At 38.2% G+C, this 16,844-nt stretch overlaps 1 protein-coding gene across 1 annotated transcript in view; it reads right to left on the bottom strand.

Annotated features, from left to right (window-relative positions):
- Nucleotides 1-14,721: 14,721 nt before the first annotated feature.
- MUC19 (mucin 19, oligomeric) overlaps nt 14,722-16,844 on the bottom strand; it is a 97,395-nt gene continuing 95,272 nt past the window's right edge. Inside the window, exons 72-74 of the mRNA XM_060167060.1 lie at nt 16,389-16,424; nt 15,635-15,743; nt 14,722-14,937 (exon numbers count right to left, since the gene is read on the bottom strand). Coding sequence (XP_060023043.1) covers nt 14,754-14,937; nt 15,635-15,743; nt 16,389-16,424 — 329 coding nt within the window. The 3' untranslated portion in view covers nt 14,722-14,753. The remainder of the gene's footprint in view (nt 14,938-15,634; nt 15,744-16,388; nt 16,425-16,844) is intronic.

Below are 16,844 nucleotides of genomic sequence, written 5' to 3' on the forward strand. Positions count from 1 at the left end.
TTGTGACACAGGTGAACCTGGAGGACATTATGCTAAGGGAAATAAACCAGACACAGAAAGACAAATACTTTATAATCTTGCTTTTATGTGGAATCTAAAAGTCAAACCCATAGAAACAAAGAGTAGAACATTAGTTGCTAGGACCTGAAAAGAGAGGAAAATGGGAAGGTGATGGTCAAATGGTACCAATTTACAGCTGTGCGAGATAAATAAGTTCTGAAGATCTACTATACAACATTGTACATCTAGCTAACAATAATGTATTGTAAACTTAAAATTTACTAAGAAGGTAGTTCTTATGTTAAGTGCTCTTACTACACATACACACAAGTAATGATAATAAAGGGGGCAGGAGGAAATGTTGGGATGTGATGGATATATTTATTTCCTTGATGGTGGTGATGGTTTCGTAAGTGTACACTTTTCTCCAAATTCATCAAGTTGTATACAATAAATATGCACATCCTTTTTTTTTTCAGCTTTATTTGGGTATAATTGACTGGCCTGCAAAGTTTCTGCTGAAAAGTCTGTTCATAATCTTATGGGGGTTCCCTTGTACATAAAAAGTTGCTTTTCTTTTGCTGCTTTTAAGATTCTCTTTTTGGAGAGCACAGGGAGACGACTGGGGTTGGCAGCGTGAACACAGCCTGCAGGGGGCTAGTGCACCACAGGTAGCCCGGAGGGAGTCCAGGGAAAAGTCTGGAGCTGCCGAAGAGGCAAGAGACTTTTTCTTCCCTCTTTGGTTCCTGGTGCTCGAGGAGAGGGGATTAAGAGCGCCGCTTAAAGGAGCTCCAGAGACGTGCGCGAGCCACGGCTATCAGCGTGGACCCCAGTGATGGGCATGAGACTAAGGTCGCCACCAAGAAGCCTGTGTGTGAGCACAGGTCACTCTCCACACCGCCCCTCCCGGGAGCCTGAGCCTGTGCAGCCCACCACTGCCAGGGTCCCGCGATCCAGGGACAACTTCCCCGGGAGAACGCACGGCGTGCCTCAGGCTGGTGCAACGTCACACCGCCTCTGACGCTGCAGGCTCGCTCCGCATCGTGCCCCTCCCTCCCCCTCGACCTGAGTGAGCCAGAGACCCTGAAGCAGCTGCTCCTTTAACCCGTCCTGTCTGAGCTAAGAACAGACGCCCTCAGACGACCTACACACGCAGAGGTGGGGCCAAATCCAAAGCTGAGCCCTGGGAGCTGTGAGAACAAAGAAGAGAAAGGGAAATCTCTCCCAGCAGCCTCAGGAGCAGCGGATTAAACCTCCACAATCAACTTGATGTACCCTGTATCTGTGGAATACCTGAAGAGACAACAAATCATTCCAAATTGAGGAGGTGGACTTTGAGAACAAGATTTATTATTTTTTCCCCTTTTCCTCTTTTTGTAAGTGTGTATGTGTATGCTTCTGTGTGAGATTTTGTCTGTATATCTTTGCTTTCACCATTTGTCCTAGGATTCTATCCAACTTTTTTTTTTTACTTAAAAATTTTTTTATTAATTATTTTTTATTTTAATAACTTTTTTATTTTATCTTACTTTATTTTCTTTTATCTTCTTTCTTTCTTTCTTTCTTTCTTTCTTTCTTTCTTTCTTTCTTTCTTTCTTTCTTTCTTTCTTTCTTTCTTTCTTTCTACTTTTTCTCCCTTTTATTCTGAGCCGTGTGGATGAAAGGCTCTTGAAGCTACAGCCAGGAGTCAGTGCTGTGCCTCTGAGGTGGGAGAGACAACTTCAGGACACTGGTCCACAAGAGACCTCCCAGATCCATGTAATATCAAACAGCAAAAATATCCCAGAGATCTCCATCTCAACACCAACACCCAGCTTCACTCAACGACCAGCAAGCTACAGTACTGAACACCCTATGCCAAACAACTAGCAACACAGGAACACAACCCCACCCATTAGCACAGAGGCTGCCTAAAATCATAATAAGTCCACAGACACCCCCAAACACACCACCAGACATGGACCTGCTCACCAGAAAGACAAGATCCAGCCTCATCCACCAGAACACAGGCACTAGTCCCCTCCACCAGGAAGCCTACACAACCCACTGAACCAAATTTAGCCACTGGGGAACAGACATCAAAAAAAACGGGAACTACAAACCTGCAGCCTGCAAAAAGGAGACCCCAAACACAGTAATATAAGCAAAATGAGAAGACAGAAAAACACACAGCAGATGAAGGAGCAAGATAAAAACCCACCAGACCTAACAAATGAAGAGGAAATAGGCAGTCTACCTGAAAAAGAATTCAGAATAATGATAGTAAAGATGATCCAAAATCTTGGAAATAGAATAGGGAAAATGCAAGAAACATTTACCAAGGACCTAGAAGAACTAAAGATGAAACAAACAATGATGAACAACACAATAAATGAAATGAAAAATACTCTAGATGGGATCAATAGCAGAATAACTGAGGCAGAAGGACGGGTAAGTGACATGGAAGATAAAATAGTGGAAATAACTAATGCAGAGCAGAATAAAGAAAAAAGAATGAAGAGAACTGAGGACAGTCTCAGAGACCTCTGGGACAACATTAAATGCACCAACATTCAAATTATAGGGGTTCCAGAAGAAGAAGAGAAAAAGAAAGGGACTGAGAAAATATTTGAAGAGATTATAGTTGAAAACTTCCTTAATATGGTAAAGGAAATAGTTAATCAAGTCCAGGAAGCACAGAGAGTCCCATACAGGATAAATGCAAGGAGAAACACACCAAGACACATATTAATCAAACTGTCAAAAATTAAATACAAAGAAAACATATTAAAAGCAGCAAGGGAAAAACAACAAATAACACACAAGGGAATCCCCATAAGGTTAACAGCTGATCTTTCAGCAGAAACTCTGCAAGCCAGAAGGGACTGGCAGGACATATATAAAGTGATGAAAGAGAAAAACCTACAACCAAGATTACTCTACCCAGCAAGTCTCATTCAGATTTTTTTTTTTTTTTGCAGTACACAGTCCTCTCACTGTTGTGGCCTCTCCATTGTGGAGCACAGGCTTCAGATGCGCAGGCTCAGTGGTCATGGCTCACGGGCCCAGCTGCTCCAGAGCATGTGGGATCTTCCCAGACCGGGTCACAAACCCATGTCCCCTGCATTGGCAGGCAGACTCTCAGCCACTGTGCCACTAGGGAAGCCCTCTCATTCAGATTTCATGGAGAAATTAAAACCTTGACAGAAAAGCAAAAGCTGAGAGAGGTCAACACCACCAAACCAGCTTTACAACAAATGCTAAAGGAACTTCTCTAGGCAAGAAACAAAACAGAAGGAAAAGACCTACAATAAAAACCCAAAACAATTAAGAAAATGGGAATAGGAACATACATATCGATAATTGCCTTAAATGTAAATGGATTAAATGCTCCCACCAAAAGACACAGACTGGCTGAATGGATACTAAAACAAGACTCATATATATGTTGTCTACAAGAGACCCACTTCAGACCTACAGACACATACAGACTGAAAGTGAGGGGATGGAAAAAGATATTCCATGCAAATGGAAACCAAAAGAAAGCTGGAGTAGCAATTCTCATATCAGACAAAATAGACTTTAAAATAAAGACTATTACAAGAGACAAGAAGGACACTACATAATGATCAAGGGATAAATCCAAGAAGAAGATATAACAATTGTAAATATTTATGCACCCAACATAGGAGCACCTCAATATATAAGGCAATTACTAATAGCCATAAAAGGGGAAATCAACAGTAACACATTCATAGTAGGGGACTTTAACACCCCACTTTCACCAATGGACAGATCATCCAAAATGAAAATGCATAACGAAACACAAGCTTTATACACATCCTGTATATTAAACAGGATGGACTTAATTGATATTTATAGGACATTCCATCCAAAAACAACAGATACACATTTTTCCCAAGTGCTCATGGAATATTCTCCAGGACAGATCATATCTTGGGTCACAAATCAAGCCTTGGTAAATTTAAGAAAATTGAAATTGTATCAGGTATCTTTTCCGACTACAACACTATGAGACTAGATATCAATTACAGGAAAAAATCTGTAAAAAATACAAACACATGGAGACTAAAATATACACTACTTAATAACGAAGTAATCACTGAAGAAAACAAAGAGGAAATAAAGAAATATCTAGAAACAAACGACAATGGAGACATGATGACCCAAAACCTATGGGATGCAGCAAAAGCAGTTCAAAGAGGGAAGTTTATAGCAATACAATCCTACCTTAAGAAACAGGAAACATCTCGAATAAACAACCTAACCTTGCACCTAAAACAATTAGAGAAAGAAGAACAAAAAACCCCCAAAGTTAGCAGAAGAAAAGAAATCATAAAGATCAGATCAGAAATAAATGAAAAAGAAATGAAGGAAATGATAGCAAAGATCAGTAAAAATAAAAGCTTGTTCTTCGAGAAGATAAACAAAATTGATAAACTATTAGCCAGACTCATCAAGAAAAAAAGAGAGAAGACTCAAATCAATAGAATTAGAAAGGAAAAAGGAGAAGTAACAACTGTCACTGCAGAAATACAAAAGATCATGAGAGATTACTACAAGCAGCTCTATGCCAATAAAATGGACAACCTGGAAGAAATGGACAAATTCTTAGAAAAGCACAACCTGCCAAGACTGAACCAGGAAGAAATAGAAAATATGAACAGACCAATCACAAGCACTGAAATTGAAACTGTGATTAAAAATCTTCCAACAAGAGGCTTCCCTGGTGGCACAATGGTTGAGAGTCCGCCTGCCGATGCAGGGGACACGGGTTCGTGTCCCAGCCCAGGATGATCCTGTGTGCCGCGGAGTGGCTGGGCCCATAAGCCATGGCGGCTGAGCCTGCGTGTCCGGAGCCTGTGCTCTGCAATGGGAGAGGTCACAACAGTGAGAGGCTCGCGTACTGCAACAACAACAACAAAAAATCTTCCAACAACAAAAGCCCAGGACCAGATAGCTTCAAAGGCAAATTCTACCCAACATTTAGAGAAGAGCTAACAATTATCCTTCTTAAACTCTTCCAAAAGATAGCAGAGGGAGGAACACTCCCAAATTCATTCTGCGAGGCCACTATCACACTTATACCAAAACCAGACAAAGATGTCACAAAGAAAGAAAACTAGAGGCCAATATCATTGATGAACATAGATGCAAAAATCTTCAACAAAATACTAGCAAACAGAATCTAACAGCACATTAAAAGGATCATACACCATGATCGAGAGGGACTTATTCCAGGAATGCAAGGATTCTTCAGTATATGCAAGTCAATCAATGTGATACACCATATTAACAAATTGAAGGAGAAAAACCATATGGTCATCTCAATAGATGCAGAGAAAATTTCGACAAAATTCATCACCCATTTATGATAAAAAACCCTCCAGAAAGCAGGCATAGAGGGAACTTACCTCAACATAATAAAGGCCATATATGACAAACCCACAGCCAACATCATCCTCAATGGTGAACAACTGAAAGAATTTCCACTAAGATCAGGAACAAGACAAGGTTGCCCACTCTCACCACTGTTATTCAACATAGTTCTAGAAGTTTTAGCCACAGCAATCAGAGAAGAAAAGGAAATAAATGGAATCCAAATCAGAAAAGAGGAAGTAAACCTGTCACTGTTTGCAGATGACATGATACTATACATAGAGAATCCTAAAGATGCTGCTAGAAAACTACTAGAGCTAATCAATGAATTTGGTAAAGTAGCAGGATACAAAATTAATGCACAGAAATCTCTGGCATTCCTATACACTAATGATGAAAAATCTGAAAGTGAAATCAAGAAAACACTCCCATTTACCACTGCAACAAAAAGAATAAAATATCTAGGAATAAACCTACCTAAGGAGACAAAAGTCCTGTATGCAGAAAATTATAAGACACTGATGAAAGAAATTAAAGATGATACAAAGAGATGGAGAGATATACCATGTTCTTGGATTGGAAGAATCAACATTGTGAAAATGACTCTACTACCCAAAGCAATCTACAGATTCAATGCAATCCCTATCAAACTACCACTGGCATTTTTCACACAACTAGAACAAAAAATTTCACAATTTATATGGAAACACAAAAGACCCCAAATAGCCAAAGCAATCTTGAGAACGAAAAACGGAGCTGGAGGAATCAGGCTCCCAGACTTCAGACTATACTACAAAGCTACAGCAATCAAGACAGTATTGTACTGGCACAAAAACAGAAAGATAGATCAATAGAACAGGATAGAAAGCCCAGAGAAAAACCCATGCACATATGGTCACCTTATCTTTGATAAAGGAAGCAGGAATATACAGTGGAGAAAGGACAGCCTCTTCAATAAGTGGTGCTGGGAAAACTGGACAGGTACATGTAAAAGTATGAGATTAGAACACTCCCTAACACCATACACAAAAATAAGCTCAAAATGGATTAAAGACCTAAATGTAAGGCCAGACACTCTCAAACTCTTAGAGGAAAACATAGAACACTCTATGACATAAATCACAGCAAGATCCTTTTTGACCCACCTCCTAGAGAAATGGAAATAAAAACAAAAATAAACAAATGGGACCTCATGAAACTTCAAAGCTTTTGCACAGCAAAGGAAGCCATAAACAAGACCAAAAGACAGCTGTCAGAATGGGAGAAAATATTTGCAAATGGAGCAACTGACAAAGGATTAATCTCCAAAATTTACAAGCAGCTCATGCAGCTCAATAACAGAAAAACGAACAATCCAATCCAAAAATGGGCAGAACACCTAAATAGACATTTCTCTAAAGAAGATATACAGATTGTCAACAAACACATGAAAGAATGCTCAACATCATTAATCATTAGAGAAATGCAACTCAAAACTACAGTGAGATATTATCTCACACCAGTCAGAATGGCCATCATCAAAAAATCTAGAAACAATAAATGATGGAGAGGGTGTGGAGAAAAGGGAACCCTCTTGCACTGCTGGTGGGAATGTAAATTGGTACAGCCACTATGGAGAACAGTATGGAGGTTCCTTAAAAAACTAAAATTAGAACTACCATACGACCCAGCAATCCCATTACTGGGCATATATCCTGAGAAAACCATAATTCAAAAAGAGTCATGTACCAAAATATTCATTGCAGTTCTATTTACAATAGCCAGAAGTTGGAAACAACCTATGTGTCCATCATTGGATGAATGGATAAAGAAGATGTGGCACATATATACAATGGAATATTACTCAGCCATAAAAAGAAATGAAATTGAGTTATTTGTAGTGAGGTGGATATACCTAGAGTCTGTCATACAGAGTGAAGTAAGTCAGAAAGAGAAAGACAAATACCATATGCTAACACATATATATGGAATCTAAGGGGGAAAAAATGTCATGAAGAACCTAGGGGTGAGACAGGAATAAAAACACAGACCTACTACAGAATCGACTTGAGGATATGGGGAGGGGGAAGGGTAAGCTGTGACAAAGTGAGAGAGTGGCATGGACATATATACACTACCAAATGTAAAATAGATGTTAGTGGGAAGCAGCCACATAGCACAGGGTGATAGCTCGGTGTTTTGTGAGCACCTAGAGGGGTGGGATAGGGAGGCTGGGAGGGAGGGAGATGCAAGAGGGAAGAGATATGGGAACATATGTATATGTATAACTGATTCACTTTGCTATAAAGCAGAAACTAACACACCATTGTAAAGCAATTATACTCCAATAAAGGTGTAAAAAAAAAAGAAGAAGACTCTCTTTTTTTCTTAACTTTAACAATTCAATTAGAATGTCTGGGTGGAGCCTCTTTCGTTCATTTTTTATGGAAGTTTCTGAGCTTCCTGGATCTGGATGTCTGTTTCTTTTCCCATGTTTAGGATAGCTTTCAGCCATTATTTCTTTAAATAAACTGCCCCTTTCTTTCTCTCTCTTCTCCTTCTCGGACCCTTAAAATATGTATATATATAATTGTCCTCTTGCTGTTATCCCATAAGTTCCTTAAGCACTCTTCACTCTTTTTTCACCCTTTATTTTCTTTTTGCTTCTCTCATTGAATGAATTCCACTGCCCTGTCCTTGAGTTTGCTGATCTTCTCCTTCACTTGATCTTGTCTGCTGTTGGACCCTTCTATTGAATTTTTTTAGTTCAATTACTGTATTCTTCAGCTTTGTGACTTTTGTTTGATACTTTCTCATATTTTCTATCTCTTTGTTGAAATTCTCACTTTGTTCATATATTGTTCTTCTGACCTCTATGAGCATCTTTATGACCTTATTTTGAATTCCCTATCAGTTAAATCACGTATCTCCATTTCATTAAGATCTATTTCTAGAAATTTTCATGTACTTTTGTTTGGAACATATTCCTATTTCTTCATTTTCCTTGATTTTTGTGCTAGTTTTTGCACATTAGTTAAAATAGCCATCTTTCACAGTTTTGACAGAGTAGTCTTTTGGAGGAGATTGGACTTGCCAATCAGCTGAGCCCAACCCCTGTCCAGACTGCCTTCTTTGTTCTTAGTATCTCCCAATAGTTTAAGGTGTGCCAAGACATGTCCATGTCCCAACAGGTAGGATTGCAGTCAGCACCCAGATGCAGGCTGATTAGAAACCAGACTCCCTGGAACTAACCGGGAAAGTCTGTAGTTAAGCCCTTTCCAAGGACAAACTGAGAGATGGGTGGTTTTGCCTGCTTCTTCTATGCTGAGCCCAGGTATATAGCTGTCAGGGGCCGGTGGGGGGGATCGCTCCCATACCTTTCTAGAACTGTTTCTTTGTTTCCTATAGTCCTGTGAGATTCATGAATGTAAGCCCTATTGGCTTTAGAGCCAACTGATCTGGAAACTTGTCCCTCGAATGGTAGCCACAGATGCTGGGGTGCCAGATGTGTGTACTAGCTCCTTCTAGAGAGATACTAGAAACTTGGACTTATTGTTGGAGACAGCCAGAAGGAGAATGCAGAGGAAGTGTCTGCCAGCTTCTCTGGTCTCCAGGGAGGTCACAGCCAGGTCCTAGACACATGTTAAATTTAGAAGCCAGACTCTCAGACCGCAGCTTATACAGTATGCAGTTAGACCCCTTTCAGAGAAAGCCTGGGAGATGGGCTGCTTCATCTGCACTGAGTCTTGGGGGAATAACCATGGTGACTGCTAGTGTGCCCATCACTGCTTCTTTGTTTGCTATAGACTGTGGGTCTTGTGGATGCACACCCCATTTGTTTTCAGAGTTCAGTGTTTTGGGGGCTCAGCCTCAGGTCAGAGTCTTGAAAGTTGGGCACCACATGTGTGGTCCAAACCCTCTGCTCCTCAAGGAGAACCTGGGAGTTGGGGGTTCCCCCCAGATTGTATGGCTCTGTACTGAGTGGGGTCTATGACAAGAGTGTATCTCAGCCTTTCCTAATTCATTTCACTGTGAATATTTTCTTGTTTATCCAATGTGTAGGAATCACTCAGCTAGTTTTTGAATTTCTTTCAAAAGGAATTGCTCCCTGTGTAGCTGTGCATTTTGTACATCCAAGTGGAGAAGGGAAGTTAGGAGCCTCTTGTCTCACCATCTTACTCAATTCCATGTACAGCTTTTTACTTGACAATCATCTCTCAATAAAGTGATATTTTTCTAAAGTATATGTAGGACTATGAAATATATAAAGGCAGATGAGGAAAGGAGTGTGACCGGTATATGTGGGATGAATTACACGTGGGAGAGAAATATTAGAATAGTCAGAAACATTGAGTTTTAAAGGTGTTCTGACAAAATTATAATTCTAGATTTTGAGTATTAATAATCAACTTTCTTTCCCCTCATTAATTTTATGGTAGGAGCATTTGTCTTTTAAAGCCATTAAAATTATCTCATTGGTGTATAGGAAACTTTTTTATTATATAAGGGGGAGAAAATGAGAGATAGAGGCAGTGGTGGAGGATTCATATGTTTAGCTCATTTCAAGGCCACCATAAAAAATGAGAGACATAGGTGGACTCATTTCTGCATTCTTCCCCTATTCAATTCTCAGGCTTGAATGTTACAAAAAATTGATCCGTCTTAGAGAATGATGCTAAATTTCCTTAAGCAATGCAGAATCAGTTCCCTAGGATCAGACTCTGAGATGGATATTAACAAAGAGTAGGTTTATTAGGGAATGCTCTTGGAATCCAAAACTGTGGAAGAGAAGGAAGGAATCAAGACTGGATGGAGGGAGAAGTCAAGCCATTATGTGTCTTCAATGGAAGGCTCAGTCAACATTTCAGGGCATTCTTATGATGCAAATTGTGATGAGAGGGCCAAACCTTTCTACTGTCCATCAGTCATTGGATGCTCCTCTTTTCTCCAGAAAGGGGATAGGACATTGAGGGTTGTGGCTTTCTTTAGCTGAGGCAATCCCTGAAGGAGGCAGACAGCTGAGAGCAATCTTCTGGCAGCACTCTCAAAAGCTGGGAAAATAAATCCTTTATTTTGGAAGGGGAATCTGGGCAGTGCCTCACAGTATCCCTCACAATAAGCTTAGTTTGGTGATGACTGAATTGCAGCTGCTCTTCTAGATGTTTCTGTAACCAAATGAAACAATATGGGCTCCAGAACTTTGTTTCCAAATATTGGTTTGGAATCAATATAAATATTGATTCCAATTTAGTACCTGCTTTCTAATCTACTGAATTGGAATCTCTTGGATGAAGTTCATCAATCTATATTTTTGCAAAGATCCCGAATGCTTATGCTATAGACAATCCATAGGCCTTCATTTTAGAATCATTTGTGGCTCCATAGGCAGTTGTGGCTCTGTAATTCTGGCAAATAGTATATTAATAAAAGTATATGTACAACTTCTGGGTCTTGCCTTTAAAAGGAAGGCACATACATTCCCCTTCTCCCATTCCCCTTTTTTTGCTGATTTGAATGAGGCTGAAATGCTAGGGTCTGAAGGGAACCATCATGAGCTACAGATGGAAAATAAAAGATGCATGTTGAGAATGTCAGAGAAACAAGATAGGAGATACTAGGTGAGTCATACCTGTTCCAGATCACATACCCAGTCTTGTGCATGAGGGAGAAACTTCTGTTTATTTGTGTCACTTATTTTGGGTTTTCTGTAATCAGTTGAATTCCTAATAATACAGAGATGGTGGGCCATCACTTCCAAAGTGAAGGACATGCTGTTGTAAATTGTTCCCCTATACTAGGAGATAGACCCATTAGATTTTGGAAATATAAAACCTATATGGATGTCTTTCTTAAGTCTTTTTACTGGATGACCTAAGAGCTTCTAACTCTAGAGGGACTTTGACCAAATAAACAGCTGTTTGGGTTATCAAGTTTTTGGTGAAAACTGCCTTGATTTTAACTATTACAACTTGTGCTGATCTAATGGTTCTAGAAGAATCTTTAGCAGAAGAACAAAACTTCGGGAAACCAATGACAGGTTTTAATATAATCATAGCAATTGCTTTGGAAGCAAGGCCACATCAGTATCTGGAGTACCTATGCTATTTTCAACAAATACAAGCTTTTTACTGGTATCTAGCAATAACAGGTAACCATGACCAAAGCCCCTAATCCTGGACTGGACATTTTCTTGTCTATATAGCTATGAAGTTAGGTATTCCCAGCAGAAGTCATATATGTAAGATGGGTGCCCCATGACCCATTCAGATCTCAAAGGCAAAAGTCAGATCCATGAAATGGTTTCTTAGTACCTACAATATGATACCACTTATCTGGCTGTCACCTTTGTCTGAATTTATGCCTATTGCTTGGAGGGGAGGACTAGCTTATGACCAGTTGGCACAGGGTGAAAACACTCAAGGCTGGATTACCAAATGACCCCAGTATCAATGAAAAGTAAGCTCTATGTGGTATTATAGTCTATCTCAAGCAATGGCATGGATGACAACTGGAAAGGATATTTCTCATTGGCTATTGTGCTTAGTAGAAGGTTGGCTCAAAGTAAGGATTTACACTGATTTCAGGGAAGTAGCAGATTATTGATAGAAATAACCAAGGACTCAAAAGAAGCAAAATTGGAGGATGACACAAAGAAGATTTAGAGAAATCATTTGGGTCACCAGAATAGATCCAAGTCTGAACATAAGTAAGCATATATTTACCAGAGATTCCTTACCAGAATTTTCATGCAAGAATCAGGTAATAAACAGTATGTGTTAACTATGGTTATCACAGTTTATGGTTGTCAGTAAGTCTTCTTTCTCATCTTGGCCAGTAGTTGCTAAATGAGTGTTGGTTTATAAATTGGCCCCTGTACACAGAGGGCAAGGAAAGACTGAAGAGGCAGACCACTACAGATTGGTAGGTGGTAGGTTTTGATTAACAAAGGAACTTACTTACAAGACTTGTCTTGGGCACCACAAGACAAGTGGATCTCTGCACCCACCTGCCAGAATCTTAAAAGATTATATAGAGGCCTTAATTGAATTCAGTCACATATCCCATTCAGATGGTCTCAGTAACACCTCACTATCTCAAGGCTATGTCCTTGGGGTAGCTGCTAGTGAGGGGAAGGTAAGTAGAACACGCATTCAAAGGACAGGGAAGTGGGTAAGGAGCCTCCAACTGCCTCAGCACATCCACAGATCAACTGGCCGTCACGTACTCTTGATGACCTCCTTCAACAAAGAGGTTCATGAATAAGGTAGAAATTGTGGCAGGGAAGAGGTGATCTATGGGCTCAAGAGCCTAAGTTTCTACCACTAAAGCCAGTATGAATACCACAATGTCAACAATAAAGTGATCTTCTTTTTTGGCCTCATCATGGAGTGCCAGTCAGCCACCTGGTAACAAGTGGACAACTTTGATCCTTTTCAGTTGGGAAGAGATCAGTACTTCTTTTCTCCAATATAACCAATTGTTGATTTGAATTTTCTTTTTGTGTTTAATATGCTTCAGGAAGTACTGCTATCCATAGCTTATTGAATATTTTATTCACTACCATGAAATGATGCACAGCACTCCTTTCAACTGAAAAACATTTGTTTCAAAATGAAAAAAAGGAAAGGAAATAGGTGCATACAGTATCAATGAAATTATCTTGCCTATTATTCATAGATGGTAAACCTTAAAGACTGGCCTATTGAGAACTCCTCTCTAACACCAGCTGAGGGATACTAACTTGTGAGATTGATATGCTGATTGCACTATGTGACATAACAGATGAACTAGAAATCAAGATTTACATTCTCTCCCATTTGTTCAAAGTCCCTGCTAGCCATTTTGTGTCTTTTGTGACTTGAGAACAGCCTTTCTAAGCAGAAAATCCATCTCTGTCATTATATTGTCTGGGATGATCAATTCTGACTACCAAAGGAGAATAGAGTTACTGTCATGCAGTAAAGGCTGAGATGTAGGTGTATAGTTGATTCTGTGTTTAATATTCTCTAAGGTAAAAGGTATGGAACAACTCTTACAACCTCATCCATTTGGATTTTTAAAGGCTCAAATTTGCAATATTTTGCCAAATGACCAACTCGGATATAGACTGAGAGGAAGAAAAACCTGGAACCAGTGACAAGACACGGAGGAAAGCCGAAGGCCTTGGGACCAAATTTAAAAGTACCTGTAATATCCACCTGTATTTAGTTATTATTCACCTTTTGTTGGCAGTTACCAAGATCCTAGTTACCAAGAAACCTAGTTTCTTCACCCACCATTGGACATACAGTGTTTGATGATAGTTAAATGTACCAATAATCCAAGTCATATAAAAAGGTGAGTAGTACAGAAGTGGATTATGATAAATTGGGTTTGGGAAGGGAATAAGAGTGCTAGTAACTATGCATGTTTTGCATATGTAAACAATGTTGTGCAAGACACATTTGGAAATATACGTATAGGAAGAAGGGTATGAGTGTGAGGCAGCAAAGTGTAAAATGTACTGAAGATGACAGTCATGATATTATTGAACCTCAACTTCTTCTAGCTAACTACCTCAATGATATGCAAAATACAAGTAAAAGAGTGAATTGGGGGAGTGACATTAATTTAGTTTTGGTCTTGCTTAATTTGTGGTACCTACAGAATGTCCAGTTAAAGATGTAAATTCAGAGTTCTATTAATGTAGTTCTATCAATGTAATTCAAAGAAGAGTTTGGGGTTGGAGATATAGATTAGAGGTCCTCCATGTATAAACACATCTGCCTATGTTAGTGAAATTGTCTAAGAAGCCTCAGTAAAATGAGAAGAGGAACAGGATACAACTTTGGAGAACTGAGATTTAAAAGACTGGAAAAAGTGAAGGTGTCCACAGAATGTAGAAGTACTAATTTAAAATGATGTCACAGAAACAGCAAGGAAAATGTTTCAAGAAAGGAAGAGTGAAAATGATATCAGATCCTACAGAAAAAAATCATAAGAAGGCCATGGGTGTTCTCAGCAGAGGGAGTTGTCATAGAATGAAAGGGGTGATGAACAAAATTTACATTTTCATAAGTTTAGCTGTGAAGAGAAGGAACAAAACAGGAAAATGGCCTCATCCAGATGAAGAGTAGAAGGTGAGTACACTGGAGAGCCATGATATGACTCAGTTTCTCCTTGACTTCTAGAATTCTCATTGCTACCAAATAAATACATATGTTCCCTAATTGCTTGAAAAGTTGTATTTATTTTTCAGATCCAGTCAATAAAAGAACAAAATGACTCATAATGGCAACTCACATTTTGAGTGACATAAAATGTTTAGTTATTCTCATTATTAAAGTCATTATTTTTGTTCACTTACAAAATAAATACCTGGTCTGTTACAACTGGAAAGGTAATGCTATTTACTATTAACTGACTGTTGAGGTCATAGATTGTTGGCACATGTCTAAGCAGGAACACGTCGTGATGTGCCTGTATCTGTAAGGTATTGTATCGCCATCAGGACAGTCAAGAACAATTTCTCTGAACTCGTAGTTTTCTTCTTGGCAGCAAAGGCATGAATTTTTCAACTGAAATTTATTATAATCATACCTAAAAAAAAAGAAAATTAGGTAATAAATAATTTCAGAATGTCTTCTGAAATAAATTGACATCAATGCTCAAATTCTAATTGTCTAAGTGATTTAGCAAGTCTTCCAACCAACTTATTCTTTCCCTACACCTTGCATTTTCCCCTTTACTGTAAACTTCTGGTATGGATTCATTAAAATTGGTATGTAAGACCAAAAAAAAAAGAAAATGAAAAAAGTCCAAAATGGAGAGATTTACCATTTCATAATTAGAGCATTATGGTGCAAAAAATATAAACAAAACAGTTTTTAAATATACAATTAATATCAAATTATTATTCTCCATATATTAATCTACATGCAAAAGTGTACAAAAGGAAAAATATGTAATATATGTTATGTCTAAAATGTAAGCAACTTTTTAAAAACTCACTTTTTAGCAAGAGTATTTGCTTAAGTAATCTCTGTAATCACTATATGAAAATAAATACATTTGTCATAAATGTATTATGTTTGACTTATTTAGAAAACTACTTCAAAATGAATTAATTACTATTTAAAATGTTTATTTTGATTTGCAGATATTAATATTTTCATTTTAATCAGGTCCTGATCATTAGCTCTCATGTAAACATTTGTCCATGTAATGTTTTAAACGCTTAATTTTCTCCACAGTGTTCCAAAATTAATGCACAGTATACATTCAAGGAGAAACTTACCTGAGAGTCTTTTTGCATTCCCCTGTGCATCTTGCCATCTCAACTTTTTTCTTGCAACCATTGTAGTTAACAGTCACATTCACAGGTGAAGATCTGCAATTAGTTTTACCTAGGATAACAGAGTCAAAAATGAGGTTCAACATTAACAATTGCTAAGTCTCAGTTTTCTTAACCATAAAGTAGAGAATAATAACAACAAATACTTCACAATGTTATTGAAAGGGATTAACTGTCTCAGCATCCAGAACAAGGTACCTCGTTAATACTCAATAAATGTTATTATTATTCTATTATTACTATCATAGGAGAAGAAAGAATAAAAGAAGGAGGAGGAAGGGAAGAAGGTAGAAGGAGGAAGGAAGAAAGAGGGAAGGAAGAAAAGACAGAGAGATGGTTGTTTCTGATATCCATTTTCTCATTGCTGATCATCCTTATGATCTAATACAACAATTTACAACATAACCTACTGATGTTAGGAGAGCAAACTAATTTTTTTCCATGAAAATTAAATTTTCTCCCTTGTAAACATCACTGGTTTTTACCGGGAAGAATGCTGCAACCAACATGCGTGAGAAAATATAATACTTTGTATTAATTGTTTGTGTAATTAATTGTATGCATATGGTTAGATTACCTGTTGTGTTAAAAACACAGGAGACTTTCTATTAATGATCTGCCATTTTGTTTTAAAGAAACACTAAATTTTTGTCAACAGTTTACATTTCCTCCATATGTGGAACTTGATTTTACTTACATGTATAGCAGCAGTTATTTGAATCATAGACTCTGGCTTCCTATAGGGGTATGAGAAAAAGAAACAGGCTGAAAAACCTCTGTATTTTCCTATAAATAATATAACATTGTTAACATATTGAAATAGCATCACAAAGGGGGAAATGGAACAGATAGACCCGCTGATCTCAGATCCAGTCAGCACAGACGGGAGAGTATAGCAATAAAAATGAGACTACTGACACCAAATTTTTTCAACAGTAGTCAGAAAGGGAAAAACAATGTTTAAGTTCTTCTTTAAAATAAAATACCAAAAAATAAAAAGTTACTCCTCCCTATTTGAATTGAAAAAAAATACTTTCACAATAACATTACTACTTGACACTAAGTTTCTCACGGGCAGGATTTTCGTCTTATAAATTATTATACCCTCAAACTTATCAATGTCTCAAAGTAAAAATTCAGTAAATGTTGAAAG

The sequence above is a fragment of the Lagenorhynchus albirostris genome, chromosome 11, assembly GCF_949774975.1.
Source record: "Lagenorhynchus albirostris chromosome 11, mLagAlb1.1, whole genome shotgun sequence".
NCBI lineage: Eukaryota > Metazoa > Chordata > Mammalia > Artiodactyla > Delphinidae > Lagenorhynchus > Lagenorhynchus albirostris.